The sequence below is a fragment of the Tupaia chinensis genome, unplaced genomic scaffold (genome assembly GCF_000334495.1).
Source record: "Tupaia chinensis unplaced genomic scaffold, TupChi_1.0 Scaffold000238_1, whole genome shotgun sequence".
Taxonomy (NCBI): Eukaryota; Metazoa; Chordata; class Mammalia; order Scandentia; family Tupaiidae; genus Tupaia; species Tupaia belangeri.
The window spans coordinates 8,387,141-8,402,024 of NW_006159716.1; the positions used below are offsets into that span (position 1 = coordinate 8,387,141).

Here is a 14,884-nt window from a genome sequence, read left to right on the forward strand (position 1 = left end):
TTCTTTCTTTCTTTCATTCTTTCTGGTTTTTGGCATAGAGCACTTGCACTCACCAGAGAGGAGAGAGAGAGACAGAAAGAAGGAAAGAGAAATCACCCCCCAGCGGCGATAGCTACACCACAGTCCCTTCTCCTCCATTCTCCTCTGGGGGGTTTGGGCATGTGCACACATGTGCCCATCATGATTTTTAATTTGAAGCCACCAGGTCTGGAACTTGAACCGTGATCATCTACATGGGAGTCCAGGGACATAGCCATGATGCCAACTGCTGTTCCCAGTTCTTTTGAACATTTCTACCCCCTTCCTGATCTTGGAGGGCTTCGAAGGGTTTTCCTAGGGAGCAAAAGTAAGAGCTCTGGCTCCTAGGTTGCCTGGCCTCTGTTTTGGTTGTTGCAAATATACACTCAACCAGTGCAGGCTGATCATGTCGTGGGCAGCTCGCCTGTGTTTATTTAGACCAGAGTGATTCACAGGGGGCGTCTGGGTATGTGAGAGGTCTCTGTGGTAACAACCGAACTGTCCTGGGAAAGCTGGAGGGCCCCTGGGTGCCAGCACTGTTTGTCTTCCCAGCTGCTGTCCTGCCCCAGCATTCCCCGTGTGACATCCACACTGAATCCTAAACAGCTCCACTTAGCAGGACTGTGGTGGTCTTCTCATCCAGCACGCCACTGCATAGACGAGCGCTCGGGGGACTCGCTCACGGCCGCGCCAGCCGAGGCCTGGAACGCAGAGCTCCGGGTCCCTCACTGAAGCTGCCTGCGTTGCTCTGAGGAGCTGAGCCTGGTCTTCTCTCAGTGGTTTTCTGATGCCCCTGCAGGAGGCGGCCAGGACCAGTTTCATGGGCTCGTGACCTGTGCTTGGGTCTGGGCTCTGCTGCCCTCAGCTGGGCATTTCCGACTTCTTTGGAGCAGAGGGTTCCACGTTTTCCCTGTGCTCTGGGCCCCACCATTTATATAGCCAGTCCCGGAAGGAGCCCACCGGGTTCTAGGCCTCCCTTTCCAGGCCATTGGATGGGGCTCTCTGGGGAGACAGTGAAGGGTTCCCTGCTGCCCACGTGGGATGGGATTGGAACTTTCTCCGGTGAAGTGTGCCTGATCCCACAGAAACTTAGAGAGTTCCCTAGCTAGGTAAGAAAAACTGAAGCTGACTATCTGGGTAACTCACTGTGTGACTTTGGGCAAGTGACTTAACCTTGGTGAGCCTCGGCTCCCTCATCTGTAGAATGGGAAGACCGGAGGAGTGAGTTCCTAGGGTCATATGAAGTATGGGGGCTCACATCTGTGGGGTTGTCGGGAAAGTCATGGTGCATTATTGCGTAGAAAAACATAAAAAATACGTCACGACTTTCCCCACAACCTGGCAGTAAGTGCTTGGTAAGTTTCTTTTCTTTCCTTTTTTTTTTTTTTTTAAATTATTCTACTTAACTTTATTAATTTTTTAATTTGACCAGAGAGGGACAGAGTAAGAGCCAGAGAGAGGGGGAAAGTGAGAAAGCAAGCTGCCAGGTCTGGGACTCAAACCATGGTTGGTCATGTGGGAGTCCAGCGCCCTTAACCACCATGCCACGTGCCAGCTCCAGTGCTCAGTAAGTTTCAGGCCTTAAGTTCTGGCTTTTACCAGAGGCTCCAGGATTCATAGAGCATCTAGGGTCTTGAAAGGCCTCAATTCAGCGTCCTTCATCTCTGGTGGGCTGTGGTGAGAGACGTGATGAAAGCCATCATTGCCTGGTGCCTCTCGGTGCTGGCTGCTCTGCCCTTAGCCCTCGGTCCTCGGAACCTCCAGCTGAGGAGCTGCGTCCGTCCCAGGCTAACCAGCGCAGCCCCTCCCTGCCTGTACAAGCCCAGAGTCGAAGGAAATCAGTCGATGCAAAAGAAAATAGGGAAGTGGGTCTGGAGAAAGGTAATTTGCTGTGTCTCGGGGAGGCAGACTGGGGTGCTGGGAGAAGCGTGACTTTGCAGTGAGCTCATACGTGTGTGATTTCTGCTCTACCAGTTCTCGGCTGCTGGTGGTGGGCAGGTTACCTATCTGCCCTGACCCCAGCCTACTTGTTTGTAAAAAGTAACGAAAGGATTCTTTGGAAGACTAGAAGAGTCGTAAAGCCCCTCCCTCAGAGACTGCCCCCAATAGTATCTCTTTTGTTTTTTAAAAGGTTTTCGCTATAGGGCACGTGCGCTCGCCAGACAGACAGAGAGAGACATAGAGACAGAAAGCAAGAAATCACCCCCCAGGGGGGATGGTCACGCCGTAATCCCTTCTCCTCCATTCTCCTCTCGGGATCTTGGGCCACCGGGTCTGGGACTCGAACCGCGGTCGACTACGTGGGAGTCCAGTGACATAGCCATTACGCTAACTGCTGGTTCCCACCAATAGTATCTCATAAACGTTTGTTGAATGACTGAGGGAATGGAGAGATGTTTTGCTGTCATCACATCCTTGAGGGAAAGCATGTGAGGCGGTGGAGGTGGGGTAGGGCGGGCACACACTGTGCGTGTGTGCGGAGGGAAGAATGTTGAATAACCGTAATAGTAACGGCAGCCTCCCCAGCTCTCCTGAGCCTATGAGGTCAGCACCGTGATTGCCCCTGCTGTGCACATGAGGGGACGGAGCACAGAGAAAGCGAGCAACTTGCCCTAGGTCACACCGCTAGTGAGGGACGGGGCTGAAGCAGGCAGCTGGGCTCCAGCAACCACGTGGAAGCCATCGTATCACCGTAACACTGCTCAGTCCTTCCACTGTGTCCTTCAGCCTCGTGGGGGCTGAGTGGGGGGGAGAGTGGGCGGGTGCCTCACTGTCTCTGCAACCACTTGGTCCTCACTGGGCTGTGGCTCACTGATCTCAAGGCACCCCCTCCTGGACTCAGAGCTCGGGGACGTGAGGGAGCTGAGTGACTTCCCACACGGCCTCGGAGAGCAGGCCAGCCCCAGGTCTGCAGGACAGAGCCCCAAGCCCTGACCACTTTGTCAGGGTGCAGTTAGCCGCTTGCTTTCTCCCTCCCTTCCTCCCACCCCTCCTCCCTCCTTATTTTCTTTCCTGCTGGAGGGTGCACACACTCACCAGAGACAGAGAGGAGGAGAAAGCACCCCATGGGGAGTGGTCGTGCAGCAATCCCCTCTTCATTTCTCCCTCCTTTCTGGATTTTGGGTGGGTACACACGCGCACGCACACATGCCTGGCATATTTCTCAACCCATTGGGTCCAGGACTGAACCATGGGATTTGCCATATGGGACCTGGCTGCCTTAACCACTGGGCCACGTCGCTGGCCTGGGATGTGGGATTTCCACGTTGAAAAGGCCACATGGGACCGGGGTGGAGAGGAGGACTCGGGCGCCTCTACCCAGTGCCCTGCTGGCCTGGGAGATGAGGGAGGGGTCTTGCAATCCCCACTAGGGCTGTGACACCTTCTTCACATTCTTGGGGTGTGCGTTGAGTCTGCTAGGGCTGTGACCAGGTCTGGGGCGCCAGGAAGTGGGCTCTGCTCGGTGGACTTGGGGACATCACTCCCACTGCAAGCCTTTGGTCTCTTAGTCGTAAACTAGGCCAGAGGCCCTGCCAAGGCTGCCTAGAGCACCGCGTGGGCGGGCCTCTCGTGAGTTAGTGGGTGTGAGAGTGATGCTTAAAGGGGAATGTCTTCTAGGCGCTGCGCGGCTGCGAGGGAGTGCGGTCGTGTGACAGAGCCAGGGCTCTGGGGTAGCGGGTCAATCCCGGGTGGCCTTGGCTTGTTATTTCACCTGCCCAAGTCGCTCGGTAAAGCAGAAGTGAAGTCACACGTGTTAACGTTCATTGAGGGACACTGCGCCAGACCCCACCGAGCACGTCACACCCCGAACTCCCTCTAGTCCTCCCAGCGGCCCTAGGATGGCTGCACTGTCAACAACCCCAGGCCACAGAGGGAAACTGAGGCTCCGAGAGGTGACCCCACTTGCCCGAGGTCACATAGCTAGAAGGCGGCAAAGCTCGGATTCAGACGGGGGCTCCCTGACTCCAGAACCCACCTGCTTCACCACCCAGCTGGTCCACCGTGGCTGCTATTTTTTGTTTTTTAAACTTTTGGGTTTTTTTTTTGTCTTTCGTAAAAGAAAATTAGACAGGGTCTCACCATGCCACACACTCCACCCGCATCCGCCAGGCTTCCCGCCAGTCAGGATCACAGGTACCTGTTCAGGTCACCCTGGGACCCAAACCTGGGCCTCCATATAGTTCCAGAATCGCGCAGCAGCACCCAACTCCCTGAGCCGCTGTGGCTAGGCCACGGGGCTGAGGACGAAATGAATCTCCAAGGGTTGGCCAGGGCCTGGCTCGGCATGCGGATGGGAGACGCTGTCCTTTCTGACAGATGCCTGGACTCCTCGTGTTTGCCAGGGGCCTGGGGCTGTCTTTCCACCCTGCTCCTGCCTCACACCCCCGTCCCCGACTCCCTGCAGGACGTTGCCACGATGCAGTTCTGTGCCAACAAGTTGGACAAGAAGGATTTCTTCGGAAAGTCGGACCCCTTCTTGGTGTTCTACCGAAGCAACGAGGACGGGACGTGAGTGTTCCAGCCGCGCTCGTCACGAAGCTTCTCGCCCATTTGGGGCTGGGGATGGGTGGTCTGTGCTGGCCGGCCTGGTGGGTGGCTTGTGCCCAGCTCCTTCTGGTGCCCAGGGGCCCCCACTCTAGAGAGGGCAGGGCCTCAGGGTGGAGGCCTGGGCTCCAAGTCCTGACCACTTAGATAGGGCTGGTGCCAGCTGGGGGTGGCTTCTAAGCTGGCAGTGCCATTAGCAATGGTGGGGTAGGTATGTTGGGGGGTGTATGAGCAAAAACAGGGCTAGGACAGGAATGAGGGGCCCAGTGTCCCCCGGTACCCTCTGAGAGCCCCTTCATTCTGCACAAACCAGTTCCGATCTCCAAGCCCAGCCCCTCTACCCACAGCCGCCTGCACACCCAGGCCCCTGCCCGGCCCCACACTCTGTCACAGGCTTCATTCAAAACGCCAGACGTCCTGAAGCCCCTGTTTCCTCCTCTTCTCTCCCTAATCTAGAAGCCACCCACGACATAATGAAAACATACACAACGCGCTGGCGAATGTAGGTCACCAGAATATATGGAGAGACGGATTCTGGGTGGAGGGTCCAGGGACCTAGGTCCTTTCTCCACAACCCTCCGTGTGACCCCAGGCAATCTGTGCCCCCTCTCTGGGTCTGTTTTCCTCATTCCTAAATGAATGGGGTGGAATAGGTGGCCTCCCGTGTCTTTAATCACCGCCGTCCAGAGCTGGGATCCTGCAGAATGCAGAGGGCTGGGGCCAGGAGGTTAATTAGAGAAGTGCCACCGGGAAGGCAGCTTGGAAGCAGGTTTTGAAGGAGAGGGAGAAATGGGCCCATGGGTGGGCGTGGGTGGGGGAACGGGGAAGAGAGGTGAGCGAGTGTGCAAAGCAGGTGTGCCCAGAGGGCAGAAAGGCTTTTGTCAGATTCCTCTTCGTGCTGCAATTCTTGAGTGCGAGAGGAAGCGTGTGTGTGTGTGTGTGTGTGTGCGCGCGCGTGTGAGCACGCGCTGGGGGCAGGGAAGCGGCAGGGAGGAGGTGTGTTTCAGTTCCAAGGAAAGCCGATTTTTAAACCTGAACTACAAAACAAGGGAAATTAGGTACGCTCGTTTGCATAACAAAAGGATTCTTCTCTCACCCAAGGGCTCCCAGGCAGCATTTCTTTAAATAATTCTTGTTGACTTGGACTTGACTTGGGGTGGGGGAAGCACAGGCCTGAGTGTTGTTCTGGGTGTCCACTCTGGGCCCCTCCACAGAGGGAGCCCTGGGGGGCACCCGGCTGCCTGGCTGAGAGGAGAGGGTAAGGGTGAGCAGGTGGGCGGTGCCCGAGCACAGGCGGGCTGTGCCTGGGGATGCAGGGGGGAGGGAGGATGGGGCAAGAGGAAAGCCAGAGACCCTGCTGGCAGAGCTTGCTGGGACCAAGCCAGAGCCCCTTTCTGGGAGTAGAACACCCAGAGTGCTGGAAAGGGCTAAGGACCTGATGGGGGCAGGCGGGCGTGTTTACCTGGGGGCAAGTTCTCCCTGAAGTGTGGGCTGGAGCTCTCTAGAGGGGAGCACTAGGGACACTGATCCGAGGGGCTGAGCTGGTGAGAACAGGACGGTCACCCAGGGCTCGGGGGAGAAGTGGAAGGGGTGGGAGACATCCCCAGTTAAGGGAGGGGGGAGAACCAGGGGAGCAGCTGTCAGGCTGAGCCACAGGAAGAGGGGAAGAGGCATGGGAAAGGACGCAGGCTCTGCCCGGGGCTGTACCTGCCTGTCGGATTGGGTGTCAGAAACTCATCTGAGAGGCGATGTGACAGTGAGGAGCTCTGCTCAGCCAGGCCGCCTGCTGGGCCCTGGACTAGCCCTGCTCGTTATTAGCTTAGTAACTTCAGGCAAGCTGCTAATTCAGTAGAACTTTCTAGAATAATGACAGTGTCCTGTGTCTTGCTGCGGGATGTGGCAGCCACTGAGCACTGAAAGGGGGCTGGTCCAACAGAGGAGCTCAGTTTTTCATCTAATTGCATTTAATTAATTTAGACGTAAGTAACTGTGTGTGGCTCGTGGCCACCATGTGGACAGCGCAGCCGTGACCTCCCTGCTCCCCATTCCCTCGGGGGCACAGCCAGGCCACCGAGGGCTGCTATGCCAGTATCAGCTCTCATCCCCATCTTACAACAGAGGGATGCTCAGAGAGGGAGAGCCTCTCGCCAAGGGATGCACAGCTGGTAAGCAGGGGGTTTGAGGCTGGGACCCACCGCTGTCTGACTGTCGGACAGCACTCTCCCACCTCGGCCGAGCCTGTGTCCGAACTAGCGGAGTTGAGTGGTGAGCTGGCTGCAGGGACCATTTCTGTGCAGGGCGCGGCCCCTCCACCAGTGCAGCAGGGGTGTGGAGGGGCCTGTGGACATGGCAACGGGCCTGCCGAGCTTGGGGAGCTTAAAGACAGCTGTTTCAGGCCAGAGGCAGGGGGCAGTAACCAGACTGCACAGGGTCCAGGAGGGAGCAAATCGGGAGAAAGTTAGGCTAAGAGCTTCAAGACTGGCCCAGAAGTGTGGATGTCACTGAGCGCAGAGAGGGAGAGGAGCCCGTGATTGGAGGAATAGGGAGGCCGGGGAGGGTCTGTGTATCTGCGCAGCTGTCCCGGGGAGGGTCCGTGTGTCTGCGTGGCTGTCCCAGGGTGGGACCTTTAGAGCCCAGTATGGCTTCTCTCCCCCAGCCGCCCTGTCGGTCCCCCTCCAGCACCACCCACCCCAGCCTCCTGCCCTGCCCTGCCTGCCTACCCTGCCAGGGGCAGCCGCAGCCCCTCCTGCCCCATCCCTATGCCTGTCCTCACCGCCGGCTCTAGGGTGTGTGGGGAGGGCTCCCACACGTATCTCTACACTCCAGCGGGTGGGCGAGAAGAAGCAGAATAGAGAAACGCTGAGCCACGGTGACAGGAGTGACATTCTGACTTGAAAATTACCAGAGAAGAAATGGCACAGGCTGTGTGGGCACATTGGAGCCCAGCACGTCTGGGGTGACCTTTCCAGGCCAGGATGTGGCTGGGCGGGTGCGGGGAGATCTGAGAGGCCCCTGTGCCTGGCCAGCTCTGCTCCTGGCTCTCCATCCATGTGGAAGGGCTGGCTTCCAGGAGAAGGGCGTGCCAGCCATGGCGTGGGGAGTGGGCAGGGACACTGGATGGGGGCCCAGCCGGGACCAGCCAATTCTGCACTTTCAGTCTGCAGAGCAGGCTTACAGATTCAGACTGGAAAAGCCGAACCAGCCTCAGGAATCCTCCACGTGAGCAGCTTTCGTTTCATGGGGCGGAAATGCCGGTGAGAGTGGGAAAACGCTCCCTAAGTGTATACTTCTAAATTTGCCAGAGGGTGTGTGTGCTTGCCAAAGAGACAGGGAGACAGGGAGAAGGAGAAAGCACCCTACAGGGGGCACGGTCACGCCACAATCCCTTCTCCTCCATTTCTCCATCCTGTTGAGATTCTGGGCACACACATACATGTGCCCAGCGTGTTTTTCAAGCCACCAGGACAGAGACTCGACCCTTGTGGTCAGTTATGTGAGATCTGGCTCCCTTACCCCTTAGGCCATGGGGCTAGCCTGAGAGATATATGCATTAATTGGTTCCCTTTAAAACAAAAAACAAAACGGTGGAGAGGCCAGCAGATAGCATAGTGGTTACGGTGCTGGACTCCCATGTAGTAAACCGCAGTTAGAGTCCTGGACGTGGTGGCTAAGAACTCACGCCAGGCATGTGAGTGCCCAAGATCCTGAGAGGAGAATGGAGGGATTGCAGCATGGCCATCCCCGGGGAGGGGAGCTGAGTTATCACTCTCTCTCTCTCTCTCTCTGGTGAGCACACACACCCTATAGCAACAATCTCTCTCTAAAAAAAAAAAAAGAAAAAAAAGAAAAAGATTGAATACTGGGTAGCTCCATAACTTGGTTAAGGGAGCCACATCCCACATGGCCGACTGCAGTTCAAATCCTGGCCCTGGTGGCATGGAAAACATACTAGGCATGTGTGCTCGTGTGCCCCAAATCCCGATAGGATAGCGAAATGGTGAAGGGATTGCAGCGTGATCTCTCCCCATTGAGGGTGCTTTCTCCCCCTCTGTCTCTGTGTCTCTGTCTCTCTCGGGAAGTGTGTGTGCCCAGTGACAATTAAAACAAAAATTTATGGAATACCTACTAAATACCACACATTGTTCCAGCCACAAAGATAGACCAGTGGTCAAAAAAGACAAAAATTCTTCCTCTTACAGAGCTTATATTTTAGTGACAAGTCATAAACAAAATAAGGGGGAAAAAAACAGACTATGTCAAAATGTCAAATGGTGACCAATGAAATGAGGAAAAAATGGATAGAAAGTGTGAGAGTCAGGGGGCCGGGGGCTGTACATTTCAGATAAGGGAGTCGGGGAGCGTTCTCAGAAATGACCCAAAGGCGGGGGTGGGTGTGTGTGTGGGGGGAGCTGTGAAGATAGAAACGGGGGAGAGAACACTCCAGGTAAGGGACCAGCAGGCGTACACAACTCATGCCCAATTTCACCCATCATTGCAAGTTTGCGGCCTTGAAGTCCATCCACTCATCCTTCCTGGGTTTCTGATGGATCTTTGGGAGAAGCCAACTCCCTGGGCTCACGGGGGAGGAAAGGGCGGCCCAGGGAGGAAGGGACCCCAGTCTCCTGACACTTGCCCCGAGTCCAGGTCCCCACCTGGTGCAGGAACCTTCGCAGCATCACCCAGAACAGCTGTCTAGTTCAGCTCGGCACCGGTGGTGACGGGCAGCTCCTCACCTTGCCACCACCTGGTAGCCAGAGGTGTCAGCCAGCTGGCTCTTGGGTTCACTCGGATTCTGCCTCCCTGGGAGGCCTGACCGCCTTTCCGCTCTCCTTCGCCAGGTTCACCATTTGCCACAAGACTGAGGTCATGAAGAACACTCTCAACCCGGTGTGGCAGACTTTCTCCATTCCCGTGAGAGCCCTCTGCAACGGAGACTATGATCGGTGAGATGCGAAAGTGTCCCTTCTGGCTCCTCCCACACCTGGCCTCCCCAAGCACGGGTGAGGGAGGCCCCACTCACATCAGTACGGTCAGCCCATGAATATGAACAGCCTCCTGGCATCGGGATCGGGATGGGATCGTGATCGTTGGTGCCCTGTGCAGGGGGGCGCTCAGTGAGCTCTAGGCTCCCTCGCCTCCCTCACTCCCTCACGGGGCAATGTCTGCACCTCCTGGCCTCGCGGCCCTCCCCTCCCCATCCTGTCCCTCCTCCCTCCTCCCTGTCTGCCTCCTCCACTGGTGAGAAACTCCCAAGGCCGGAGTGGAAGTGGGGTGCCTGGGATTCCAGGGAAACCCCCGATGGGTGTCCTGGGTGCCGTGTCCTAGACTCAGTGGTTGTCTTCATTTTTCTCAGTGGAGGGGCAGATGGTGGCAGGTGACAGGGACTAGATGCAGGCAGGGACCACTGGTCCCCACCAGCCCAACTCCTGGCCAGCAGACTCTGGAGAATCAGGATTCCAGGGGTGCTCCCTGCCAGCCTGCTGCCCTAAATGAGGGGTGAGCGGGTGGGGGCGAAGAGCTTGTGGGGTTTTATTCAGCCTCACCTGGTCTCACTACATGTCAGCTCTCACTGTTGCCATCATTATTTGGATGTAGACTGCTGAGTGTAGATACCAGATACCTGGTTTCCAATCCTGCTCTGAATGGGGCCAGCAGCTGGCAAGGAGGTTACGGGGTCTGGATCCCACATGGTCAACTGCGCGGTTCGAGTCCTGGACCTGGCGGCTTGAGAAACATACCTGGTGTGTGTGCGTACATGCCCAAAATCCTGAGAGGAGACTGGAGGAAAAGGGATTGCAGAGTGGCCATCCTCCCTGGGGGGTGCTTTCTCACTGTCCCTCTCTCTTTCTGTCTCTCTCTCTCTGGTGACACATATCCTATAGCAATGTTTTTTTAAAAATGTGGCTAAAGAGCTCCGTCACCCTGAGTCCCACCCTCAGCTCCGACTGGTCCCACTCTCAGTTTCCTGATCTGTAAAACGGAAATGAAGCATGCGCCTAGCCCCAGCGGGCTGCCTTGAAGCTCGCATGACACACCCTGCCAGGGAGGCGCAGGTGTGCATGAAACGCCAGACTCAGCGTCTGTCCACAGATCACGCTCGAACCCCTGCCATGCGCCAGCCGCTGCAGGACGCTGGGAAAGCAGCAGGGAACACCATCTTCACCCTTCACCCCACCTCATGGTGTTTTCATGCCGGTGCAGGTGGCAGACATTAATCCAATAATCGCTCAAAGAAACGTGTAATTACCAATTGTGGGTAGCAGGACCAGCAGATGCCATAATGGTTATGTTGTTGGACTCCCATGTCGTCACCCGCAGTTTGACTCCTGGACCTGGTAGCTTGAAACTCATGCCTGGTGCACGCTTGTGCTCAAAATCCCAAGAGGTGACTGGAGAAGAGGGGATTGCCGTGTGGCCATCCCCCCGGAGTATGATTTCTTGTTTTCTGTCTCTCTGGTGAGCACACATGCCCTATAGCAAAACTCTCAAAAAAAAAAGAAAGAAAGAAAGAAAGAAAGAAAGAAAGAAAGAAAGAAAGAAAGAGAAAATGATGGGTAGCTCGAGGAGAGAGTGGGGGCCTCAGAAGAGGGGCGCTGGGAGAGGGCACTGTCTGTGTGAAGTCACCAGGCCTGATCCAGCGTTCTGGCCTTTGCTCAGCTTGGCGTGGGAGCTGCAGGGACTCATGGCAGTGTGGGCAGGCTGGGCCTTTGTGGGCCACTGCAGCCAGAACACTGGGGTGTCAGTGCAGATGCCTAGGGTACCCTGGCTGATGGGACATGTGGTGGGGGGGTGCACACTGGATCTCCAGGCACCCCGTACCTCTCTAAGAACCCCTCAGGCTGCTGCTGACTCCCCGCCTTGCCTGTTGTCTGGGACAGAAGAGGCGGTCACCGCGCACCTACTCGGTGCCCAGCGCCATGCCTCCAGCTGTGCAGTGTTCAGGTAATCGCGGCCGCCGTCCCAAGTTCCGGAGCTCGGATCACGTGTGCATTCGAGAGAGCCGAAGAACGGGTCGGGAATGGGCGTTCCAGCCAGAGCCTGTCACACGCTGGCTGAGCCTGGGGCTCCTGGAGGGGCTGAGCGGCTGGAGGACCTAAAGGAGACCGGGCAGGCGGGAAGCGGGGACCCAGGGGGCAGGGGTGTGGGAGGAGCGGTGAGGAGTGAGAAGAAACGTGTGGGAGGAATTGGGCAAATTCGGCCCACCTGCCCTGAGGTATTTGGGGAGCCAGTTGACACCCCCCCAAACACCTGCCTGTCTGGGAAGGGGCTCCAGGGCCTCAGTCGGCAGCTTTGTCAGGGACTGGGGATGGGGGCAGAGGGCTGAGGTCTGGAGGAGGCCAGTGTTCGTTGGAGGGGTGCAGGTGGAGAGAGGAAGCCCAGGCCGTCTCCTCGCTCCTGCTGACCCCCTCTCCAGGCTGAGCCCCAGCCTCATCCCTCTCTGCAATGGCCGGCAGCTCTGGCCCTTCGGCATGGCCGAGAACAGACTGACTGACGTGACTGACAGCAGTGTTAATCGAGGGGCCAGGCTGTCACGCGAGCAAGGGACGAGCGCGGACCTGTCCCAGTCTCGGCCTAGTATAACCCACAGGCCCAGTGGCACCACGCAGGGGGTGCCCTCCAGGGTCTGTGTGGGAAAACGAACCTGCTGCCTTTCTCCTCCCAAGGCTCGTCCGGGAGCCTCACGGAGCACGCTCAATCTAACCCGGCAGCCATATCTTCTGAGCCAGCCAGGCACCAGGCACCAAACTGGATGTCCTGGGGACACGGCGAACTATCAGACCCAAGCCTCCCTCTCAGGCTGCTCCCAGGCCGTGGGGAGACAGCCGTGTCACAGTACAGCCAAGGCCCCTGTAGCGCTTGGCTCAGGCCAGGCCCTGCTCAGAGGTGTTCCTGCTAGCCACACTTGACAGGTGAGGACACTGAGACCCAGGAGGCGGGTTTGCCCAGGGTCTTACTGCCAGGTGATGGTGGCGTCGGGATTTGGACTTGGGCAGGCTGGGTCTAGAGTCTGTGCCCTTAACCCATCCCCTCTGTTGCCCAGTAGCCAACAGGTGGTGTGGCAGGGCTGTGACCAGGGCGCATTTGGTATGGCAGGGCCACGACTGGGGTGATTCGGTGTGGCAGGACTGTGATCGGGGTGCCCTTGGAGTGACAGCACCGTGGTCAGGGAGACAAAGTGGGGTAAGGCAGTACCTCGGGGTGTGTGTGGGGTAACCATACCGCAGTCCCTTCTCCATTTTAGTTTCAGGATTTGGGGTGCACAAGTACACGTCAGGTGTGTTTTTCGAGTTGCCAGATCTGGGACTTGAACCAGGTAGTGGGCCATGTCAGATCCAGGTACCTTCACCACCTCGCCATTGGCTAGTCCAGGGTTAGGTTCTTTTCTCTTTTTTAAAGAATTATTTATTTAATTAAAAAATTATTATTCTTTTTAAAAATTTGCTATAGGACATGTGTATTTACCAGAGAGACACAGGGGGAGAAAGAGTGGAAGAAGGGGAGGGAGAGAGAGAAAGCAAGCCACCAGATCCGGGACTTGAGCTGCGGTCGGCCACGTGAGAGCCCAGCACCTTAACCATTAGGCCACCTGCTAGCCCTGAGCAGTCAGAGTCTTACACAGATTTGCATTATGAAGTTTCCTTCCACAGCCCATATGCCATCCACTTTGGAAAAACTACCCTTAAACAGAAAAGTTAAGCTCGTTGTTTGAAAACGAGCTGCTGCCGCTGAGAGGCCTGGAGAATGCAGGGGTGAACACGGCTTCGCCACGCGACGTGAGGTGGGCAGGGTACCGTCAGAGGACAGAGGGCCAAGGTTGAGTCGCAGGAGCAGGCGTGGAGGTCAGGTGCCTAAGGCCCTGTGGGGAACGCCACAGGCGAGGAGTGAGGAGGGTGGGGTCGGGGGCACCAGGAGGAGGCGGCGGTGGGGAGCTGAGAGGATAGCATCAGGCAGGAGTACCAGCCTCTGTGGTGAGAACGAGACCCAGGAGGGCGAGGCCCGGGGCTCTGCTGAGGGGACAGTTTCGTGGCGACGCAGGTGGAGACAGGTATAGTATTAAGATTACGGCGTATTTAGGGCACGGGCCGAGGTGTACCCCAGTGTGACCTCTGTGAGTTTATACTTTGCAGTCGCCCTGGGAGGTGGGCACTAGTGACATGCCCGTTTCATGGATGGGGAAACGGGACCAGAGACTAGTAACCTGCTCGCAGACCAAGAGGGGTCGTAGCCCGTCTGCGGAGTTACCTCTGGACTGGCCCTCTGGTTTTGCTGTGTGATGGGTCCACACGAGGCCAGACCCAAGGGACCCAGCCACACGGAGTCAGAGAGAAGATGACATCAGGGTTGGAGTCGGTCTAGCCCTCTGGGGGTGACTGGGGCGATGACAGGAAGTGCTTCCCCTGCCTTCCCAGGATTCATCCAGCTCCCCACCGGAGACCCACCCTCTGGTCGGGCTGCAGCCACTCAGTCACACCTTAATGTTGAATAAGTAGATTTTTTTTTTTTCAAGAGAGATTTTTGGTATAGGGTAGATGCACTTGTCAGAGACACAGAAAGAGACAGAGAGGGAAAGTGAGAAGTCGCTCCCCAGGGCTGATGTCATAGCTCCATGGCCACGTCACACTCCCTTCTCCTCCATTCTCCTCTCAGGATTTTGGGCACACACGCACGCACCTGTGCCCGGCATGAATTTTAAGCTTCTGGGTCCGAGACTCAAACCACAGTCTGCCATATGAGAGTTCGGTGCCTTAACCCCTCCAGCACAGCTGGCCCCATGGCTATGCAGATTTTAAGAGGGTGTTAAGGGAAGAGTCTTCGCCTGGAGAGGGAGAGCATCCCCAGCAGTTGGGGCTGTATCCCCTCCGCAGCTCCTGGCACCCCGGGGGGACACAGGGCCCCTCCTTTGCGTCCCACCAGTCCGAGCACACGGGAGGGACCAGGAGCAGTAGCAGGTACAGCACACGCATGTCCTCCGTGAGGGGTGTCTGACCACTCCCCATTGGCACACGTGGAAACGAGGCTCAGGCAGGAGCAGTCACCTGGGAACGGCCCCCGGCTGCACAGTGCAGACTGGGACTGGGATTCTGCCAGTCTCACTGCCCACCCCCGTGAGGTCCTGGCTTTCTGCTTCCTCCTAGAGCCTCTGGGGTGCTGGACTGACTCAGTCAGCTCAGGGCAAACCCCTCAGGGCCTGTCAGCTCTCAGGACTCGTAAGCAGCTGGGAAATGCACCTTCCCGGCCGGGCAGAGGCTCATTAGGAGACTATAGACAGCGCCATCGGTGTGCAGGGGCGGGAGCTGCCGCCCTTGCCAGCGACCCCGAT

General features: G+C 57.1%; 1 protein-coding gene across 3 annotated transcripts in view; it reads left to right on the forward strand.

Annotated features, from left to right (window-relative positions):
- Positions 1-14,884, forward strand: part of CPNE5 (copine 5) — a 107,919-nt gene that overhangs the window by 60,906 nt on the left and 32,129 nt on the right. For 2 of the 3 annotated variants that reach the window (XM_027771931.1, XM_006148633.1), the window contains 2 exons: positions 4,424-4,527; positions 9,402-9,506. In XM_027771931.1, the coding sequence (XP_027627732.1) occupies positions 4,424-4,527; positions 9,402-9,506 (209 nt within the window). Of the gene's footprint in view, positions 1-4,423; positions 4,528-5,561; positions 5,622-9,401; positions 9,507-14,884 lie in introns of those variants that run through there. The other variant, XM_014587868.2, reaches the window with a different exon arrangement.